The sequence below is a fragment of the Pipra filicauda genome, unplaced genomic scaffold, assembly GCF_003945595.2.
Source record: "Pipra filicauda isolate LSUMZ 115617 unplaced genomic scaffold, ASM394559v2 scaffold365_size864120_pilon, whole genome shotgun sequence".
Taxonomy (NCBI): domain Eukaryota; kingdom Metazoa; phylum Chordata; class Aves; order Passeriformes; family Pipridae; genus Pipra; species Pipra filicauda.
The window spans coordinates 223,439-240,868 of NW_024104493.1; the positions used below are offsets into that span (position 1 = coordinate 223,439).

At 39.5% G+C, this 17,430-nt stretch overlaps 1 protein-coding gene across 1 annotated transcript in view; it reads left to right on the forward strand.

Moving 5' to 3' along the window:
• The window catches only part of SMAP1 (small ArfGAP 1), an 89,016-nt gene that overhangs the window by 70,086 nt on the left and 1,500 nt on the right, over positions 1 to 17,430 (forward strand). The window contains exons 8-10 of the mRNA XM_027711207.2: positions 5,307 to 5,434; positions 15,836 to 16,004; positions 16,644 to 16,975. Of these exons, the coding sequence (XP_027567008.1) occupies positions 5,307 to 5,434; positions 15,836 to 16,004; positions 16,644 to 16,975 (629 nt within the window). The remainder of the gene's footprint in view (positions 1 to 5,306; positions 5,435 to 15,835; positions 16,005 to 16,643; positions 16,976 to 17,430) is intronic.

Genomic DNA, 17,430 nt, shown 5'->3' on the forward strand with positions numbered 1-17,430 from the left:
GTAGTATGCCTGCTGTGTTCTTGCTGTGCAACTCCAAATTCCTTCCCTCTGTTCCCAGGCAGTGAGAAGTCACAGCCTGTTTCTGTAGGCTAAACCTGAAACTGCTTTTGTAGTCATCTCTGCGATCATTTGGATCTTATCCATGCTGGGAGGGTGCCCTGCTGAAAATGTGGAGTCTTAAAATTGGCACTAAAATCAATAATATGGGATTTTATAACATGAATTTTTAATATTATAATTATAGGAAACATTTTTCAGTTTGAAAGTCACAGTGTGTAAACCACAGTTCGTCAGCACTTAAGTGATTGGTGGTGCTGTATTTTCATCTCTCTGGTGTTAACCTTGTGCACTGTGCTCCTTTTGGAGTTTTTGTCTTACAACGTAGATGTCCCCACTTCTACCAGTTTGATGTAAATAATTTTTTTTAATCTTGTAAAAGATTGTGTAGTACCTAAGTACAAATGTGGAGTATTGGAATGTTACACAGGCAGTTTTGGATCATTGTGTTTGTCAAGAAATGTCACTTAGAAATTATTTCAACATATAGAAAAAGGGAAAAATTAGTATTTTTAAATACAGAATTATCAGAGAGAAGAAAAGTGCATTTTACATATTCTGCATCTTTTACCATGTTTAGATGTGCCCTTCATAAAATGGACAATTGCACTTCCTAGAAAAACCATTGTATTAAGTTACAATGAATGACTAAAAGAAAAGAGATTTATTATATTGTTATTATTTACTGGATTTGATGTGTGGGGCATTCATCCAGTATGGTTGGGCGTAAAGTATAGTGTGCTAAAAGCTGCTTATCTGCTTCTGCATGGGAAATATTCTCTGAAAGAATTCGGATACGTAAGTATCATGTATGCATATATAGATCATAGATTCCTCGAATCATGGAATAGTTCAGGTTGGACTGGCCCTTCAAAGGTCATCTAGTCCCACCTCCCTATAATGAACAACGGTATCTTCAGCTAGATGCTCAGAGCCCTGTCCGACCTGACCTTGAATATTTGCAGGGATGAGGCATCTACCACCTGTCTGGGTAACCCATTCAGTGCTTCACAACCCTCATTGCAAAAAAATTTCTTTCTTATATCTAGTCTGAATCTGTCCTGTTTTAATCTAAAATCATTACCCTGTGTTATATCGCCACAGGCCCTGATAAAAAGTCTGTCTCCATCTTTCTTAGAGGTCTCCTTTAGGTTCTGGGAGGCTACAGTAAGATCTCCCTGGACCTTTCTCTTCTCCAGGCTGAACAGCTCCAACTTTCTCAGTCTTTCCTTATAGCAGAGGTGTTCCTGCCCTCTGATCATCTCCGTGGCCCTCCTCTGGACCCACTACAACAGGTCCATGTCTTTTCTGTGTTGGGGACCTCTGAACTGGATGCAGTACTCCAGGTGGGGTCTCACAAGAGTAGAGTAGAGGAGTAGAATCCCCTCCCTCATCCTGTTGGCCACACTGATTATGATGCAGCCCATGATACAGTTGGGTTTCTAGGCTGCAAATGCACACTGCCAGCTCATGTCCAGATTTTTATCCTCCGGTATCCTGAAGTCCTTCTCTGCAGGGCTGTTCTCAATCTGTTCATCCCCCAGACTGTATTGATAGCAGGGATTGCCCTGACTCGGTGCAGGACCTTGTACTTGACCTTGTTGAACCTCAGGAGGTTTGCTTGGCCCTGGTTCTTGAGCTTGTAAACATGTTCACATTTGCAGTATTGCTGCAATGTTAAGATTATTCTTAGATAAGGAATACATCTACCCAAAATGAAAATATTTACAACCACTTGAGGCGTACAGCATTGTTAGATTTCTGGCTTTCCACATTTCATTTTCAGAAGTATTATATGGAAATTGCCTCCTTATGAATGCTTTTTCACTTCTGCAAAGGTTTTAGCAGTAAATAAAATTTTATTAATGCATTAAATAATTCTGCAGTAATTTTGTCCAGACCTTGTTTGCCTCTTTGCCCCAGATTTTTGTTGAAAGTATTAACCTATTTCTCTCAGTTCTGCCTGTCTAGTAATTTGGTGTAAGAAAATAATCATATGCATATTTTCCCTCTATTACAAGGCTTGATATGGCTGTCATAAATTATTGTATATATAAAAATACATGGCTGCTTAGTAACAAAGTTCTTGTAAATAGTTTGACCCATAGAAAATGAGTTCCAGAAACATAATGCGAAGTTTAGAAGCAGATCTGCTTTCTTGCTGTTTCCTCTCTTGCTGTCCCTTTGTGGCTCTTCTGCTGGTCATTCTCACTATTGGTACAGATAAATATACCAAGGAGATTAATGATGCATATAAAAGCTATGATGTGTATGAAGGCAGCACTGAATTGGAAATTGTCATGTCAGGCATTAATAAAATACATACAGAAAAAGAATGTACACTGGAACCCTTCACTGTATTATTAAAAATATTGTGGTAAAGAGCTTTTGTTTCTGCTGTCAAACAAGATTTACTTATCTGAAATCAGAAGCAGCATCTGCTGTTGCACAGATACTATGTCATACTGTCATAAATTGTAAGAAGAGAAGTTTTAAAACCACCACTAGGAACAAAGATGAGGAACAGTGTCTATTGATTCTTCATGTTACCTTCTCCAGCTGAGCATGAAAGCTCTGCCTTGCATGTGCTCTCAGTGCAATGGCTTCTGCCACATCTAATACTTCACTCCAAGCTACAGATGTGTTCTACAGAAAAGTGGTGGAGGTAGTGTTTAATAAAAGTTAATTGCTTCAAAGTAATTCTGTGATGGTCGAAGCTATAAATTTCTCAAAATATTCAGACAGGCCCGTATAACTCAATCTGACTTTTACCTGTTCCCTGGACAGGCTACAGCCATGTTTTCTTCCATCATATACACTCCACCTCTTCTAATCAGGTTTTAATGGTAGGCAGCACAAGTTGAATGAATAGTGATATGTTTAGAATAAGTTAGAACTCAGAAGTCTGCTGGATTATCTTTCTTATGCTAGAGAAATATTTTAAAATATGGAGGGGAAGGAGGAAGTACTTCTTAATCTGTGACCTCTGTTTAAGAACTGTGAATTATTGTGTTGAAATACAAGTCTCTGTATGCCTGCATGCATATATATTTAAATGAAGACACTAATATTGCTACAATTAATAAACTGGAGTGAAAACATTGTTAGGTTTCTTCTATATTCTGAAACCTAGTTCTTTTAGTTTCTGTGCAGAGAAGGGGGAATATTTTTGGAGTTGCTTTTTAATAGAAATATTCCAACTATTTTATTTTGTGAAATCAGTAAGAGAGGATCATCTATTAATACTATTCATACAGGCTTAAAACTGTGTTATAAACAGTAAATCAAAATGTCTGGTTTCACACCAGTAGAGACAGCGAGGTAGTTATCCAGTAAGAGATGAAAGGTGTGTACATTACCAAATAATACTCTTACAGAAGCAATCTAGCAAAAATCTGGGTTTTCATAGTATTAATTTATAAGCAGCATATTAAGTACTTGAAAAATACTGTGTTTTTGCAAATGTGTTTTGTCATGAGTGTTCTAAATATGTGAAATGCTTGTTTGAGTAAATGATTGTATTTAAATTTTCAGTCTTCTACATTAAACGCTTACATTCAGGTAAACTAAATCACTTTTGAATATGACAAGAGAGATATGTTTTTAATACAGGTGCCTGACTGAGAAAATGAGAACATTAAATTATTAATTCCTGACAATCCTTTTGCTTGAAAATTATGTACGGTTCATTCTTAAATTTATCTGAAACAGTGAACCTTTGAGATGTTTTTTGAACTACCAGTCTGCAGAGTGACCTCAAATAAAGCTTGTTGCTTACATTTGTCAGTATATTTATTTACACACATCTCAAAGCACTAGTGTGGATGGAACAGTGGAGCAGATTATACATATTGTCATTTTGCTGTCCACTGACTTCCATTCATATCATTAAGATATAAGTAGCTTTGTCATAATCATAGATGAGTATGTAACTTTGCTTTTCAGAATCATTGGAATGGGAATACCCCAGCAAAGTCAAATTAAAACAGTAGAACATTAACTCTACCCCAGACAAAACTGATGTGATGGTCTTCTGAGTGGATTGTTTCAGGAGGCAGTGCCTTCTCATATGAGTTAGCAGTCGAAAAACGTGTTAATAGCAGTTTTTTTCAGTGTACTGTAATCTAGGGATTTTAGAATACCAATCCTCCTGTAATGTATAATCACCCATGCCAGTCGCAACAGGGTTTCATTTGCAGAGAAAGTTTTTACTTAATTCAACTAGTTTGTTCTGCCAGAGAAGTTCTGCAGTGAGATTAGATAATTTGAGACTTAACTTCTTTTGCCTGAAAAAGCTTTCTCAAATTTACTGTTAAGACTATGCAGTCATCATAGTCACCTTTGTATTTGTCAAGCTCTGTGTAATGGCAAACCACCTGTGATATGCTTAGGTATAAATTTATGAGCCAGTTCTTACCACTTGATCTTGAACAGCTTAAAATCAAATGAGAAGTGGTTGCTCTGTTCCTTAAAAACCTTTTGTGATATTTTTGTCCCTATATATTTTCAAGTATTTTCTTGAAATTCTCCTTAAAGTGCAATGCTCCATCCCTTTCGTTGTCCTGCATGTATCCACTCTCACCCTGATCAGTAAATGCATTCACATGTTAAAGTGGTTACTGGCACCAAGGCTGTGAAAGGTTAACTCTGTACGGAATGAGAGCCATGGGTTCTTATGGATAATTAGCCCAGTGTGCCTGGCAGAGGTATTCATGTAGAGCTATAGAATAAAATTAATGCCAAGTACTTTTAAAAAAGGAGGGGAGAATGGACTTTTTTCATAATGCAAAGTTCACTTACGTACCCTTGAGTAAATTAGCATATCAAGAATAACTTTAAGGATTCTAAAATGCAAATTGTAACTCGAGCACAGATGAATGTATTTCGTCTGATACATGGCTACCAAATTTGGGCCTTCTCAGTAAGACATCTGTTAAAATTCTTACTAAAAATGTTGATGTGCTTGAAAAAGACTCATGAAAAATGAGTAGTGTGGCTGTCCTTAGGGAAGTCTTAAATGTTTTGTTTTGTCGTTGGTTGTTTTTTAATGAAGCACATTAGTATGCCATGTTTTTAGGGAAAGAAGTCTTTAAAAATCTGAACAATATCACAGTCTGAAAAATATCTCAGAAATTGAATACATCTTTGATTGGGGGCAGGGTAGGAGGGAATAGGAAGCTTTAATTATTCTTATGCTGTTAAGATATTAACGATTTTCCCTTTACATGTGATCCTTTTGTCTTTTTAAGATGGTCCAGCTGAAGCATCTGTTACAAATGGAGGCACTGCTGCTGTCACAGCACTGAATGATGACCTGGATATCTTTGGCCCAATGATCTCTAATCCTTTACCAGCAACTGCTGTACCTCCTGCTCAGGTAAAATTTATTTACTAGTTTATTAGTTATGTGTGTGTAAATATTTGTATGCACATGTATGTTTTCCTTCAGGGAATTGTTCATTCACACAGAAGGAATGCTCACTTCTCTACACTCATGGCTGAAGATGCTTTAGCTGTAATGGTGATATTTTTCTCACCTCTTCAAGTTTCTGCACTGCTTGGATGTAGATATGAAATTAGGAAATGGTGTGGTCTTCCATTCTGGTTATCCAGCTAAATTAGATTCTGTCTTACCTTGATGATGGTAGTCATGTTTTCTTTTAATTTATAGTCTTTTGTCTTGTTCTTTTTTTAATTGCTGAATATAATTTTACTTAATGTTCTCAGGTTGTTAGGCTTTAAGTCATCCTTTTTAAGACCTCTTATTGCTTTGTGATGCTGATATTTAGGAAAGGCTGCAGCAGATGCTTCTCTCTTAGGGATGCTAAAAATTTTGGGTCTGAAGCTTCATACTCAAAATCCAGAATGGATATCAAGAAAATCTAATATTGCTACCTGGACTGATCTGTCTTTTGTCTCATCTTGGAACTTGTATGCCTTGCTCTCCTCAAGGAAGAGTAGCATAATCCTACACGAAGAACCTGCTTAAAGCTGCAGCTCTCTCAAAGTACCCGTCAGACTCAAAGAGCAAAGTATTTGTGTTGCACATGGCTGGTTCAGAATGCACATATGCAGGCTTCCTTACCCCAGACCAGCTTCTGAGAGGGCGGTTTTGGAGGAGTAGTGGGCTAACCTCCCCATCTGGGAAGTCCTGTTAAGGTAATTTAGAAGCTTATTTTTGTGTAAGGCTTTCTGTCTCGCTCAGCTGAACTGGAAAGAATTGTGTGTATTCTTGAATTTATGGTTTGTGACATGTGATCTGTACTTGTTTCTCTTTCTCAGTTATTTTTCTTAATATATGTAAAATGGAAGGGATGATGATGAAAAGGAGTTCCGAGTACCTCAAAGCATATGCTTGTTGTTCAGCAGATTTAATTATTTAGCCTTTACTCTCCCTTCCCCTGCTTGTTGCTGAGGGCTGACTCTGTGCAACATGCTAGGTAGGGTTTTAGAGACTGAAACACATTTCTTTTTAAGCATAATACTACAGATGGGGCAAACTTCCCACTGTGCCTTAGCCACCCATAAACAGTGAGGGAAATGAGCTGTATACATGCATTTAGATTTGGATGTGTTAGCTAAAGTTGTGAAGGAAATTGCTGGTCTAATTTCTTGTCTCTTTTGGAAGTCTATGTTCAAAGTACCAGGAAGAAAACTATTTGGGTGCTTGTTGTCTGCTATCCTAACACATTATGTCAAAATTGATCTAGAGGAACCTACCTGTAGAGCTAGATGTGAAAAACAGTAGCCCATTTCCAGTTTCCCCGAGTTTTGTAATGTATCCAGTTTGTACGTAGATTGAGTAAATTTAAATCTATGAAGTTCCTACTTGGCCCTGAAATCAGTGGACTATGGTAGCAGTACACATAATGGATACGACTGAATTCTGGTTTTCCCCCTTTCCAGTCTTTCTGATGCTGGAAGTGACAACTTCTGTATGTAGTTACTGTCTGCTCAGGAGAAAAGAGCAGCTTGAAAGAGACGAGAAAACCCTTCTTTTGTTTCTCTTCCATGAACACATGAAGTGACCTGCTGGTTAAACGAATGATTTAGCTGTAGAATGCAGGAAATATAAAGAAAGGCTGAATATTTAAGAGTGAGAACAAGAAAAGTGAAGGGGGATACTTGGGTGATGATGATGACTAGTGATGGGTTAAGTAATGGAGTGGCTGTTAAAGCATAATGAATTACGTGTATATAGATAATTTAAAATGCATTTCAGATTTGGTCATTAGATCTTCTGTGAGAGAAATATTTTGAAATGTAGTTTATCTTTGTGCTAGTTTCTAGGCTAAAGATGGTACTTACTCTATGGCTAGGCTTTGCAAACGAAGATTTGGGGAGGGCTCTACCCACATTTGCTACAAGCGTGCTGGTGGCTAAAAAAGCCAGTACAAGTCCGGTTGCAAAAGGCACAGCAGAAAGACTCTTTAGGTGGTATATTCTGCAAGGCACGATTCTTTCTGCGTTGTCTTTTCTCCTCGAGAGTGATCCTGCGTGCGTTCTCAAAAGCATCAGCAGCGTTATAGATGGTGTGTCTCCAGACCTCCCGATTGGAGACCAGAGTAGACCAGTTATGTTGGTCACTATGGCCAAGGCTGAGATGTTGTTTCAGGGAGTCCTTGTATCTTCTCTTCGGGGCTCCTCTCTTGCGGCAGCCAGTGGCAAGTTCACCATAAAGCAAGACCTTAGGGACACAGTGGTCCTTCATCCTGGAGACGTGCCCTGCCCAGTGCAGCTGTGTTCTCAGCAACATGGCCTCAATATTTGTGACTGCTGCTTGTTCTAGAACAGATGTATTAGTCACATAATCTGGCCAGTGGATGTTTAGGATTGTACAGAGACAGCATGAATGGAAGCGTTCTAAGAGTTGCAGTTGGTGGCAGTAGATGACCCATGACTTACTAAATTGATTAAAAAATGCTAGAAAGGATAATGTTATTCTCAATATCTGGTAAGTATCATCTTGTTTGTGTACTAGAAAGTCTGAATATATTTACTTGCTGTAAACAAACCTGTCTAGATTTTTAATGACATTTTTCTTTTTTCTGAATTCTATAATCAGGAGCAACAAATGGAACTTTCATCAAGCATTTTTTTATCAAGCACATGATCCTTTTGGCATATTGCGAGATTTAATGCTTGGTTATCTTCCATTTTTAATCAGTAATCTCAAAGAAAATGTAATATAATCAGATAATCTCCCCAGAAAAGAGGTAGGGACATGGGTAGGTAGCAGAAGACAGGTGATTACATGGGTTGCTTGGTAAACTGGGGCAAAGCAAATACCTGTTTTGCTTTAGGTTTAACAACACCTTGCGTGCGTTGCATCTCAGGACGGCTGTGTCTGGTCTGGGAACTGAGGCTGGAGAGGAGCCTCTCATTTGGCAGCAGTATGAGTATTTTGTAAGATCTTTCACCTTGTAACGTGGATAAAAGTTGTATGGGATTCAGAGAAGAGTCAGGAGAATACAACAGACTAGAAAGGTTGCCTTATAATGAAAGGTTTTAAAGACTCGGTCTGTTTAAATTTCTGAAGTAAAAAAGTGGTGTGATTATGATGTGTAATTATTTTGTGCGAGACTGCAGTTGGGAAAGTGGGCACGAACTCAGACTAGCAGTTGAGTAACCCTAACATTCAGTTCCTGTGCTTGGAATTGGAAAATTTAAAGTAGAAATCCATGACCAATCCTTAATTTGAACTTGTCCAAGTATCTATTAACAGAATGTATTGAAATAAAAAAACCCCATGAAGTAGAAGGGATCAAATGTGGAATAGCATGGCTTGCTTTCTCACTGAGATATTTGCCATGATGTTCTGCATAGTAGGTGTGTCTGAGATACCACAGTGGGATTTGAGAGCCTTGAAGAAGAAGGGAATGTAATGGTGCTCCTCAAACTGATTTGTAGAAGCAACGTATGACCCTCGAGTTTTCACAGGATTGTTTTTGTTTTCCAACTTAACTTGAAAGGCAGCATTTACTGCTAAATGCACTTGGTTTTATGGCACTGTGGAACACAGAAGTGTCTTTTTGAATGTTTTATTATGAGACTGAAACAACATGATGTCTGCAAACCTTAGGATTTATGTCCATTGTCATAGCCAAGACATGATTTTCAAGTGAAAACAAAAGTATTTTTTTCTCCTTTTTCAAATATGACTTCAGCGTTCAGGATCGTATGCATTTTCATTCTGCTTTCAGATATGTGTCTTTATCACAGTTTTCAAAAACACTAAAAATATTTTCCTACTGTTCAGCATAACCAGATGCAAACTATTGGTTTTGTAAAGGACTGGTAAAGAACAATACGTGACTGAGTAACTTTTTTTCTAGAATTTTGTCTATAAGCAAACTGAAGGGGGGTTAAGAAGAGTTACCTTATCCAGCTCCTACAGTAGCTAAAAGACGTGCTACAAATTTAGCCATTGTGCAGTGTTCATAGGCAGGAAAAGGGAAAAAAGAACATTTTGTACGTTAAGTGATGCTTTTTCATGTGAGGTGAGCAGAACTAAATTACGGCTATTAGAATAGGGTTTGTTGCCTAACACTCTATAGGAACTAAGCAAAGGTCTGTTGTTCTTACCGATAGTTAATTTCCTAAATGGTTTTAGCCAGAGTTTAATTCAGACTTTGTATGGGTATGTTTTCCAGCAAAAGTGTGATCTTCATTCATCAGTGAAACTTGTAGGGAGGAGGAGAAGGGGAGAACTGTGAGTTATAAGTTTGGAAGTATTCACTGAAACATTTAATGTAAGTCTTTCTCCAAGAAGGATACTAAAATTCAGTCAACTTAAACTTTTTTTGAATTTCTGTGTGTGCCTGATTTGAAGTGTATTGTGTTGGGAGCTCAGAACTGGTTCAGTGGCTACAAAAGTATATTTTTATAGAAATGGTGTATGTTCTTCATGATTCATACCTGACAAATTTTCATGTAAAGTGCTGGTATATTTTAGGTAACTAGATGTTCTTAAATATTCATTTTCTGCTGAGGTCAGGTGTATGTACCTGACGTGATTGCCATTGATCAGCAGACAAGCTTAAACTTGTTAACAAATTGTGGTGATGTTAACGTGTCAAAGCTCTCAGTTCTTATGTAAAAATGAGTTATTTCAGAAGTTTGCTTTATTGTGTTATTTAAGCAGGGTCTTACTTGAGAGCTATTTAGTCCTGTTCAGATATGATCAGTTGAAATACTTGTAGCTTCTGCTCATGTTTATTTTACCCCTCTTTACATTTTCAGGTCTCTGAAAGCAAAAGGTTCATTCCTTCAAATTGGGTTATGGCAATCCCAAACATGGGTACAGGTAGGGCAATGAGTAGGTTTGAGAGCCGCCTTGCAGGGAAGGACTTGGGGGTTCTGGTGGTTGAAAATCTGGACCTGAGCCAGCAATGTGCATTTGTAGCCCAGAAACCCAACTTCATCCTGGGCTGCGTCAAAAGCAGAGTGGCCAGCAGGTCGACGGAGGTGATTCTGCCTCTCTGCTCCACTCACGTGAGACCTCACCTGCAGTACTGAGTCCAGCTCTGGGGTCCTCAGCAAAGGAAGGACATGGATCCCTTGGAGCAGGTCCAGAGGAGGGCCATGAAGATGATCAGAGGGATGGAGCACCACTCCTGTGAGGACAGGCTGAGAGAGTTGGGGTTGTTCAGCCTGGAGAAGAGAGGAGGCTCCAGGGACACCTTATAGTGACCTTTCAATACTTATGGGGGGCTACAGGAAGGATGGAGAGGGACAGACAATCTAGTGATAGGACGAGGTGGAATGGCTTCCAACTGAATGAGGGTGGATTTAGATTAGATATTAGGAAGAAATTCTTTCCTGTGAGGGTGGTGAGGCACTGGAACAGGTTGCCCAGAGAAGTTGTGGATGTCCCATCCTTGAAAGTGTTCAAGGCCAGGTTGGATGGGGCTTTGAGCAAGCTGGTCTAGCGGAAGGTGTCCCTGCCCGTGGCAGGGAGTTTGGAACTTGATGATTTTTAAGGTCTTTTCCAGCTCAAACCATTTATGATTCTGTGATTATACTCTCTTTGGTGCTGGAAACACCTTAGGTGGAACACAGTGGAAGAACAGCCATCATATTCCAGAACCAGAAGGGGTCAGCTGGACAGTCTAGAGGAAAGGAAAATTATTTAAAGTTCTAGAGAAGGAAAATCTAAAGAAAGAGTTAGAAGTGAGACTGCAGGGGAGATAACTGTCTTCAAACCTAGAAAAGGTTGATTGCAAAGAAAATGTTGTGTTGTTTGTCCTGAGTATTGGACATGCAACAAGAAATAAAGTTGAATTTTTAATCTTATTTTGAGGTTAAGTATGTTTTTGAAAATGATCTTAGGAAGTGATAGAAATCTTAATCTGACTTCTTCAGGTGTTGCTAATAATTCCTAAAATCAAGAGAAGAGATGAGATTTCTTAGTGGGTTTTTTGGTGTGAACTGAATATAGTTGAGTGCTCATTTCCTCATCAGTTATTACCGGGAAATAACAGTTGATTATTTTTAATGGAACTGTCTAGATGTCTAAAACAAAAATATGCAAAATCAAAAACAGGAAGAGCTGAAATAAGCAGCAAGTGCATTGACAGTGAAAAGATAAAGAGGATAAGAATTGTACACAGAATTTAAGACCTTAATAATGTACTTTGTGCCTAACTTGCTTACATAAGAACAATGGCATGCTAGGCTGTATTTTCCCTATGCAGGTCAGCAGGGAGAAGTTGAGAATGTTGTGTGGGACCATTATTTATCACCATATAAATGAAAAGCAGTAGAGGCCTGGCTTTTCTACAGCCCATCCCTGTTGTTGTAGATACCAGCCAGAGACCTTCAAGTAGCAGGAAAGTGCACATGTGTTTTTTTGTCTCCTGCAGTTCTTCGCTCAACTGCACATGTCCTACTCTCCCCTTCCCTCTTTCATTACTGTTGCCACCTCTCTTTCAGTCTGTAGTTGTTGGAGCGTCTGTCCTTGTCAGGGCAGAGGTTGACCCAGAGTTTTGGATGGTTGATGCAGCCCTGCAGGTTGCAGGCTGTGGGGAGTGCCTGGTCCCTCTCTCTGAGGCCATGAGAGATGGTCTCTCCCACAGGAAGTGTGCTGTTCTTCAAGAACTGTGTCACCAGGGAAGGAATTATGGCAGGAAGTGAACAGGCTGTGCAGCATCAGAAAGGATGAGGGATACACAAGATCTTCTCAGAAACTCAGCATCTTCAAGAGCCCCAGAGCTCGACTGCACTGGAGTGCAGAGTCTGCTCCTGGCAGGGCAGTAAGTGCGAGCACTGGGGTAGGCGAAGAATGGGACTGGTGACTTCTGACACTTGAAAAAGTGGGCTCCAGCTCCACCTGAAGATTTCCTACCGTGGAAGTGGTTCACAACCTCAAAGCTGAAGGGCTGCTTTCAAATGAAGCACCTGAGGTGACTGATGCTGAGCTATGCAAGGCCACCAGGATGAAGAGGCGAGTGATAGTAGTGGGCAGCTCCCTGCTGCAGGGGGCAGGGGGGCACCCTGTCTGCAGACCTGACCTGTTGTCTGGACGATTTTCCTGCTTGCCTGTGTCTTGGATCTGGGATATTGTGAAGGGAATGCTTAAGCTTGTTCAGCCCTCTGTCACCCCTTGCTCTTCTTCCACGTGGACACTGTCAGAGATAATCTGGAGGGTGACTACAGAGCCCTGGAGGTGGTTAGTGAGGGGTACAGGGCCCAAGTGGTGTTCTCCTCAGTCTTACCAGTGAAGGGAAAGGGTGTAAAGAGGAGAGCGCTGATGCTGCGTGCCAACAATTGCTTGCAGAGCTGCTGGTGACAAAAGGGCTTTAGTTTCTCTGAATGCAGGACCCTGTTTGAGGATTAGCATCCACTCGGGAGAGAGAGGATCTCATCAACATATACAAATACCTGATGGGATGGTGCAGAGGACAGAGCCAGGCTCTTTCCAGGGATGCCCAGTGACAGGACCACCAGCAATGGACAAAAGCCATGTGGACTGTTACTGCTGTCAGACCAACATAAAATATTGAGGATGTAATGATCTTATTATCTGTTTTGCAGTCTTTTGGTAATTAAAAGACAAAATGAAAATACTTATTTTTAGTCTCATGCATTAATCTAAACTTCTTGTCAGCCACATGCTGTTTTGTGCAGTCAGATGGCAAGTGTGAAGTGTCAGATTCAGCTACCATATTTTGTGGTCCTGACACATGTAACCAATATTTGACAGTGAAAACTTCCTCTGGATGGGTATTGCCTTTTATTGGTAATACATAAGCTATCGATGACAAAAATTATTTAAGTTTAAACTTGAAGCATATCGGAGATGACTTCCAGTGGTTCTGAAAAATTCTGTTGCACTAATATCGTGAAACCACTGAGTGGCATGTTCCTTAAGCACCTGATGAGCATTTAATTTTGGTATGACTGACTGAGAGCACTGTGTGTAGGAAAATTATTATATCTATGCCAGGTGTGTGTTTTTACAGAGGCCTTGGGAAGCATGACAGTGTTAGATACCTGAAAATCATGTCAGTGTTGTTGGTGGTTGTTTTTTACTTGAATGCCACCTGTTGTTTTCTTGCCATGTATTTTGCATTACCTTCCATTTATTCAGCTGATGAACACTTCAGGGAGTGATTGTTCAGTCCTTTGGCTCCTCTGAGGATCTTCCATAACCAAACTGAATGAAGAGACATTAAATGAACATTTAGGATGTAAACACAACATGATCAGTCCTCCAGCTCTCCGGCTCTCCCTTCTAGAGAGAAGCAAACCCCTTCCTTGCTGCAGTGCAGGCGGTGAAGGGGAAGCCACCTCTGTTCACCCACTTCCACTGCTTATGTGTCCTCCTTCCTTCAGTCTGCTGAGCATGGCTGTCACATGGGGGGCTGTCTTAGGCAGACACCATGGAAGGAGATCCATGTCCATATGGAACAATTCAATACTGGGACTTCCTGGCTGTATGCACAGTAAAACAAATACTGCTGTTCAGGATGGGCTTTTACCTGAATGTATCGTTAAATCTGACTGTGGTATTTTTAAAGACTGGTTATGCCACCCTGATAAAGAATTGTCTCAAATAGAGGGGGCTTCCTCTATTTGGGGGCTACTACCTATTTAAAAAAAGTCGACTTTGCTTTGCAATCAGAAATTCTTGTGAATAGTAAGTAAGAGGCAGCAGCTTTTTTTAGTAGGAAGAAATTGATAGTTTAAGTGTACGTTGGCCAGTGAGAAGGTTTCATGCATCTTTTTCTGTCTGCTTTCCCTTTGTAGTGCTGTCAGCCCACTCTTTGTTGCTCACTAAGTCCTAGTGACTTTGGCCCAAATTGGCTGTAGTATAAATGCAGATTTTCAGTTGCCAGAAAGTTCCCATTTCTCTTTTTTTTTTTTTTAATCTTCCCTTTCTGCAGCGGTTTTGGAGATTTTTCACCATCAACTATGTGAATCTAAGCTCCTTTCTCTTGGTCTGACAAATTTAATTAGTAACAGAATTGTTCTGTGGTTATTTCTTCCCTGATCTGTGGCAGTGCCTTAAACTAGAGGTTGTAGTACTTCAGGAGTCAGATGTGTTTTCTGAAGCTGCAAATTGAATGTTTGTATTGCGGTGTTTGTGTGAGCATAGTGGACTTTTTGGGGCATAGTCAGCAAAACCAGAAGGTGGAGGTTGTTGCTTTAAGGAAGATTTATAAGTGTGTTCCAGACTGAATATTTTGTGGTGTCCTCTTGTCTCTCTGATAAACTTGGGTATGTGTTGACAGGAGACAGATGGACCTGGTTACGTGTCCAGTTCATTCACAGTAGTAGTCTAAGGAAGATTTTCCTTTAGTGTGGGAAAGAGTTGAAACTCGCACATGCTGTGGGATGTGGCAGGTGTGTGCTAAGCAGTTGGGGATCACTTAGCTGGACTAAAATAAGGCCATAATGCAAGTATGCTTTGCAGTCCTGGCTCTTTTTCACTGTGAATACAGTTGACTTGCTTTAAAAGTTCATACTGGTAACAGGATGAGTTGTGTATTTTAAGGAATATAACAAGAACTCATGTATTGCCTAGTTCCCTAAGGAGGCTCCCATATGGAACTTAAGTGTACAAACAACAAAATAACAGCACTGAGAGACACCTGGATACAATTTGTTCACAAAATATTTTAGTGTAAGAGCAGTAAAAAGCCTGCCAGCTTGCCTGTATTTTAGTTTTTCAGTCGTACTACAATAAGTTTTAGATAATTATGTTTTCTCAATAAGTGAAACATGCTTAAAGAACTCTAAGCCAATTATACACATTGTATTTTAGAAATTTTATTACTTTAAGTAGATAACCAAAATTTTACTTCTGCCTTTTCTCCAAAGGTACATTTCAAAGTACTTAATCTTTTGGTTTAGCTCTTCTCTAATCTATTCTGCCTATGAGAGGATTAATGAGATGTGAATTGTAATCTCCTTATTGATTTCCTAATTATTTTTCATAATCTAACTCCAGCTCTTGATTTATGCTTCTCACTGATGAAAAATGTAGAAGCAACAGGAATGAATAATCTGTATGTGTACGCCCTGGAGCTGGTCGAGGATTTAGTTTTCTTTGTTTTGTAACCTCCATCTGGTCTGGTGGTGTTTCCATATCATATGCACTGCTTTTTTGTTTTTAGTCATACCACATCTTTTTAGATCCTCATTTACTTAAAATCTGGTTTCTGTAAATGAGCAGGATTTTATTTGATTGAGGAGCAAGGCTGTGCAGTAAATATTTAACGTAACGTCTTTTTCCAGTTTCATTCAGTAGTCTGTCTTGACTTTTATTTCCCAGAGCACTTCCACTAAACCAGCAGCTGCTACCTTGTCTGCGGCATCCGGGGATCTTGATCTATTTACTGAGCAAACAACAAAATCCGAAGAGTCAGCAAAGAAACAACTCTCCAAAGACTCCATTTTATCTCTGTATGGCACAGGAACCATGCAGCAGCAAAATGCTCCAGGTAAATAATTTTGTGAAGGTTTCTGTGCAGTCCTAGTTTAAGCTTTACCTAGAGCAGTTGTCTTCTACAAATACAAAGCTAAGGTTGGCTACCTGCTAACTACAGTCAAATGAAGATTTTTAATTTTACCTTTTATAAAACTGAGAAAAATTACTGAAATGTAATACGGAAGCTAAAGAAAAATACGGTATGTGATTTTAATTTATTTATAGCAGTTCAAATTATCAAGTGTACAGTTTACTGAAAGATTTGTGAACTCATCTTCTGCGATCTAATTCACTGCTGAAGATCTGAGTCTCCACTGTGCAACCAGCAGCTGCCAAGATCTGTATGGAGCTGTCAGAGCTTGGGTTTAGCTATGTTTGTGCGAAAACAAAGACCTCCAATACAGCAATTAAAAGATTCTGGTTGGCCAAAGGGATTTGCCAAACTCTTCTTGGCAGTTAATCTTGTGGTGAGTCCCTTTTCTTTCAAAGTTTTAAGCAAATTTTCAGTTTTAACAGAAGGTAAATTGACAGCTCTGACATACAACTGGATACACTTATCCTTTGAAATTATTTTGGTGTACTTCTGACCTATGGGGATGGGGGAGGAAAATCACAAAATGCTTTTGCTGAAATCTTCCCTTCTCTGGTACAGGTATGTTCATGGGGTCATCTTCTATGCCATTTACCACACAACCATCAACTCACTTTCAAGGCTTTCCAGCCATGGGAGTTCCTGTGCCAGCAGCAACTGGGATGATGGGAAACGTGATGGGACAATCGGTGCCAGTCATGGGACAGAGCACAGGCGTGATGATAGGAATGGGAATGCCCAATGGATTTACTGGTACTGCACAAACTGGTGTGATGGGACTTCCTCAAAATGTCGTTGGACCTCAAGGTGGAATGGTGGGACAGATGGTCACACCACCACAAAATAAGTATGGATTGCAACAAAACCAACAAGCTCAATGGAACCTCTCTCAGGTAAAGACTGGCTTCCCAGACGAGAGTGCTTTAGAAAAGATGCTGCTTTTCAGGTCCAAAATGTGTGGCTGTAGGAGGAAGGTGCAGTGTAGCCATGTTACAGACTGCTGGACTATGAACTGCTCAGAGGCATGTGTTAACAAATCAGTGAATAATTCAATTAAAGGTAACATAAGCAGAGAATAATTTTTGCTCTCAAACTTATTTTTACATTGAGCACTGAAAATTACAGTGATTAGATAATATTTGTAGAGAGTATGAATAGTTTTGCACCATACTTGAAGTGAATGTGCTGAATTTCGAACTCTTTCCCACCTTTAACCAGGTCTAAATTCACATGAATTTAATTTCATGTGAATTATTTAATTCATTTAAGGAATTACAATATCTTGAGTAGATTCTTTAGCAATAATGGTTAGATTTAGATAAAATTCATGTTTATAAACCCACCTCAT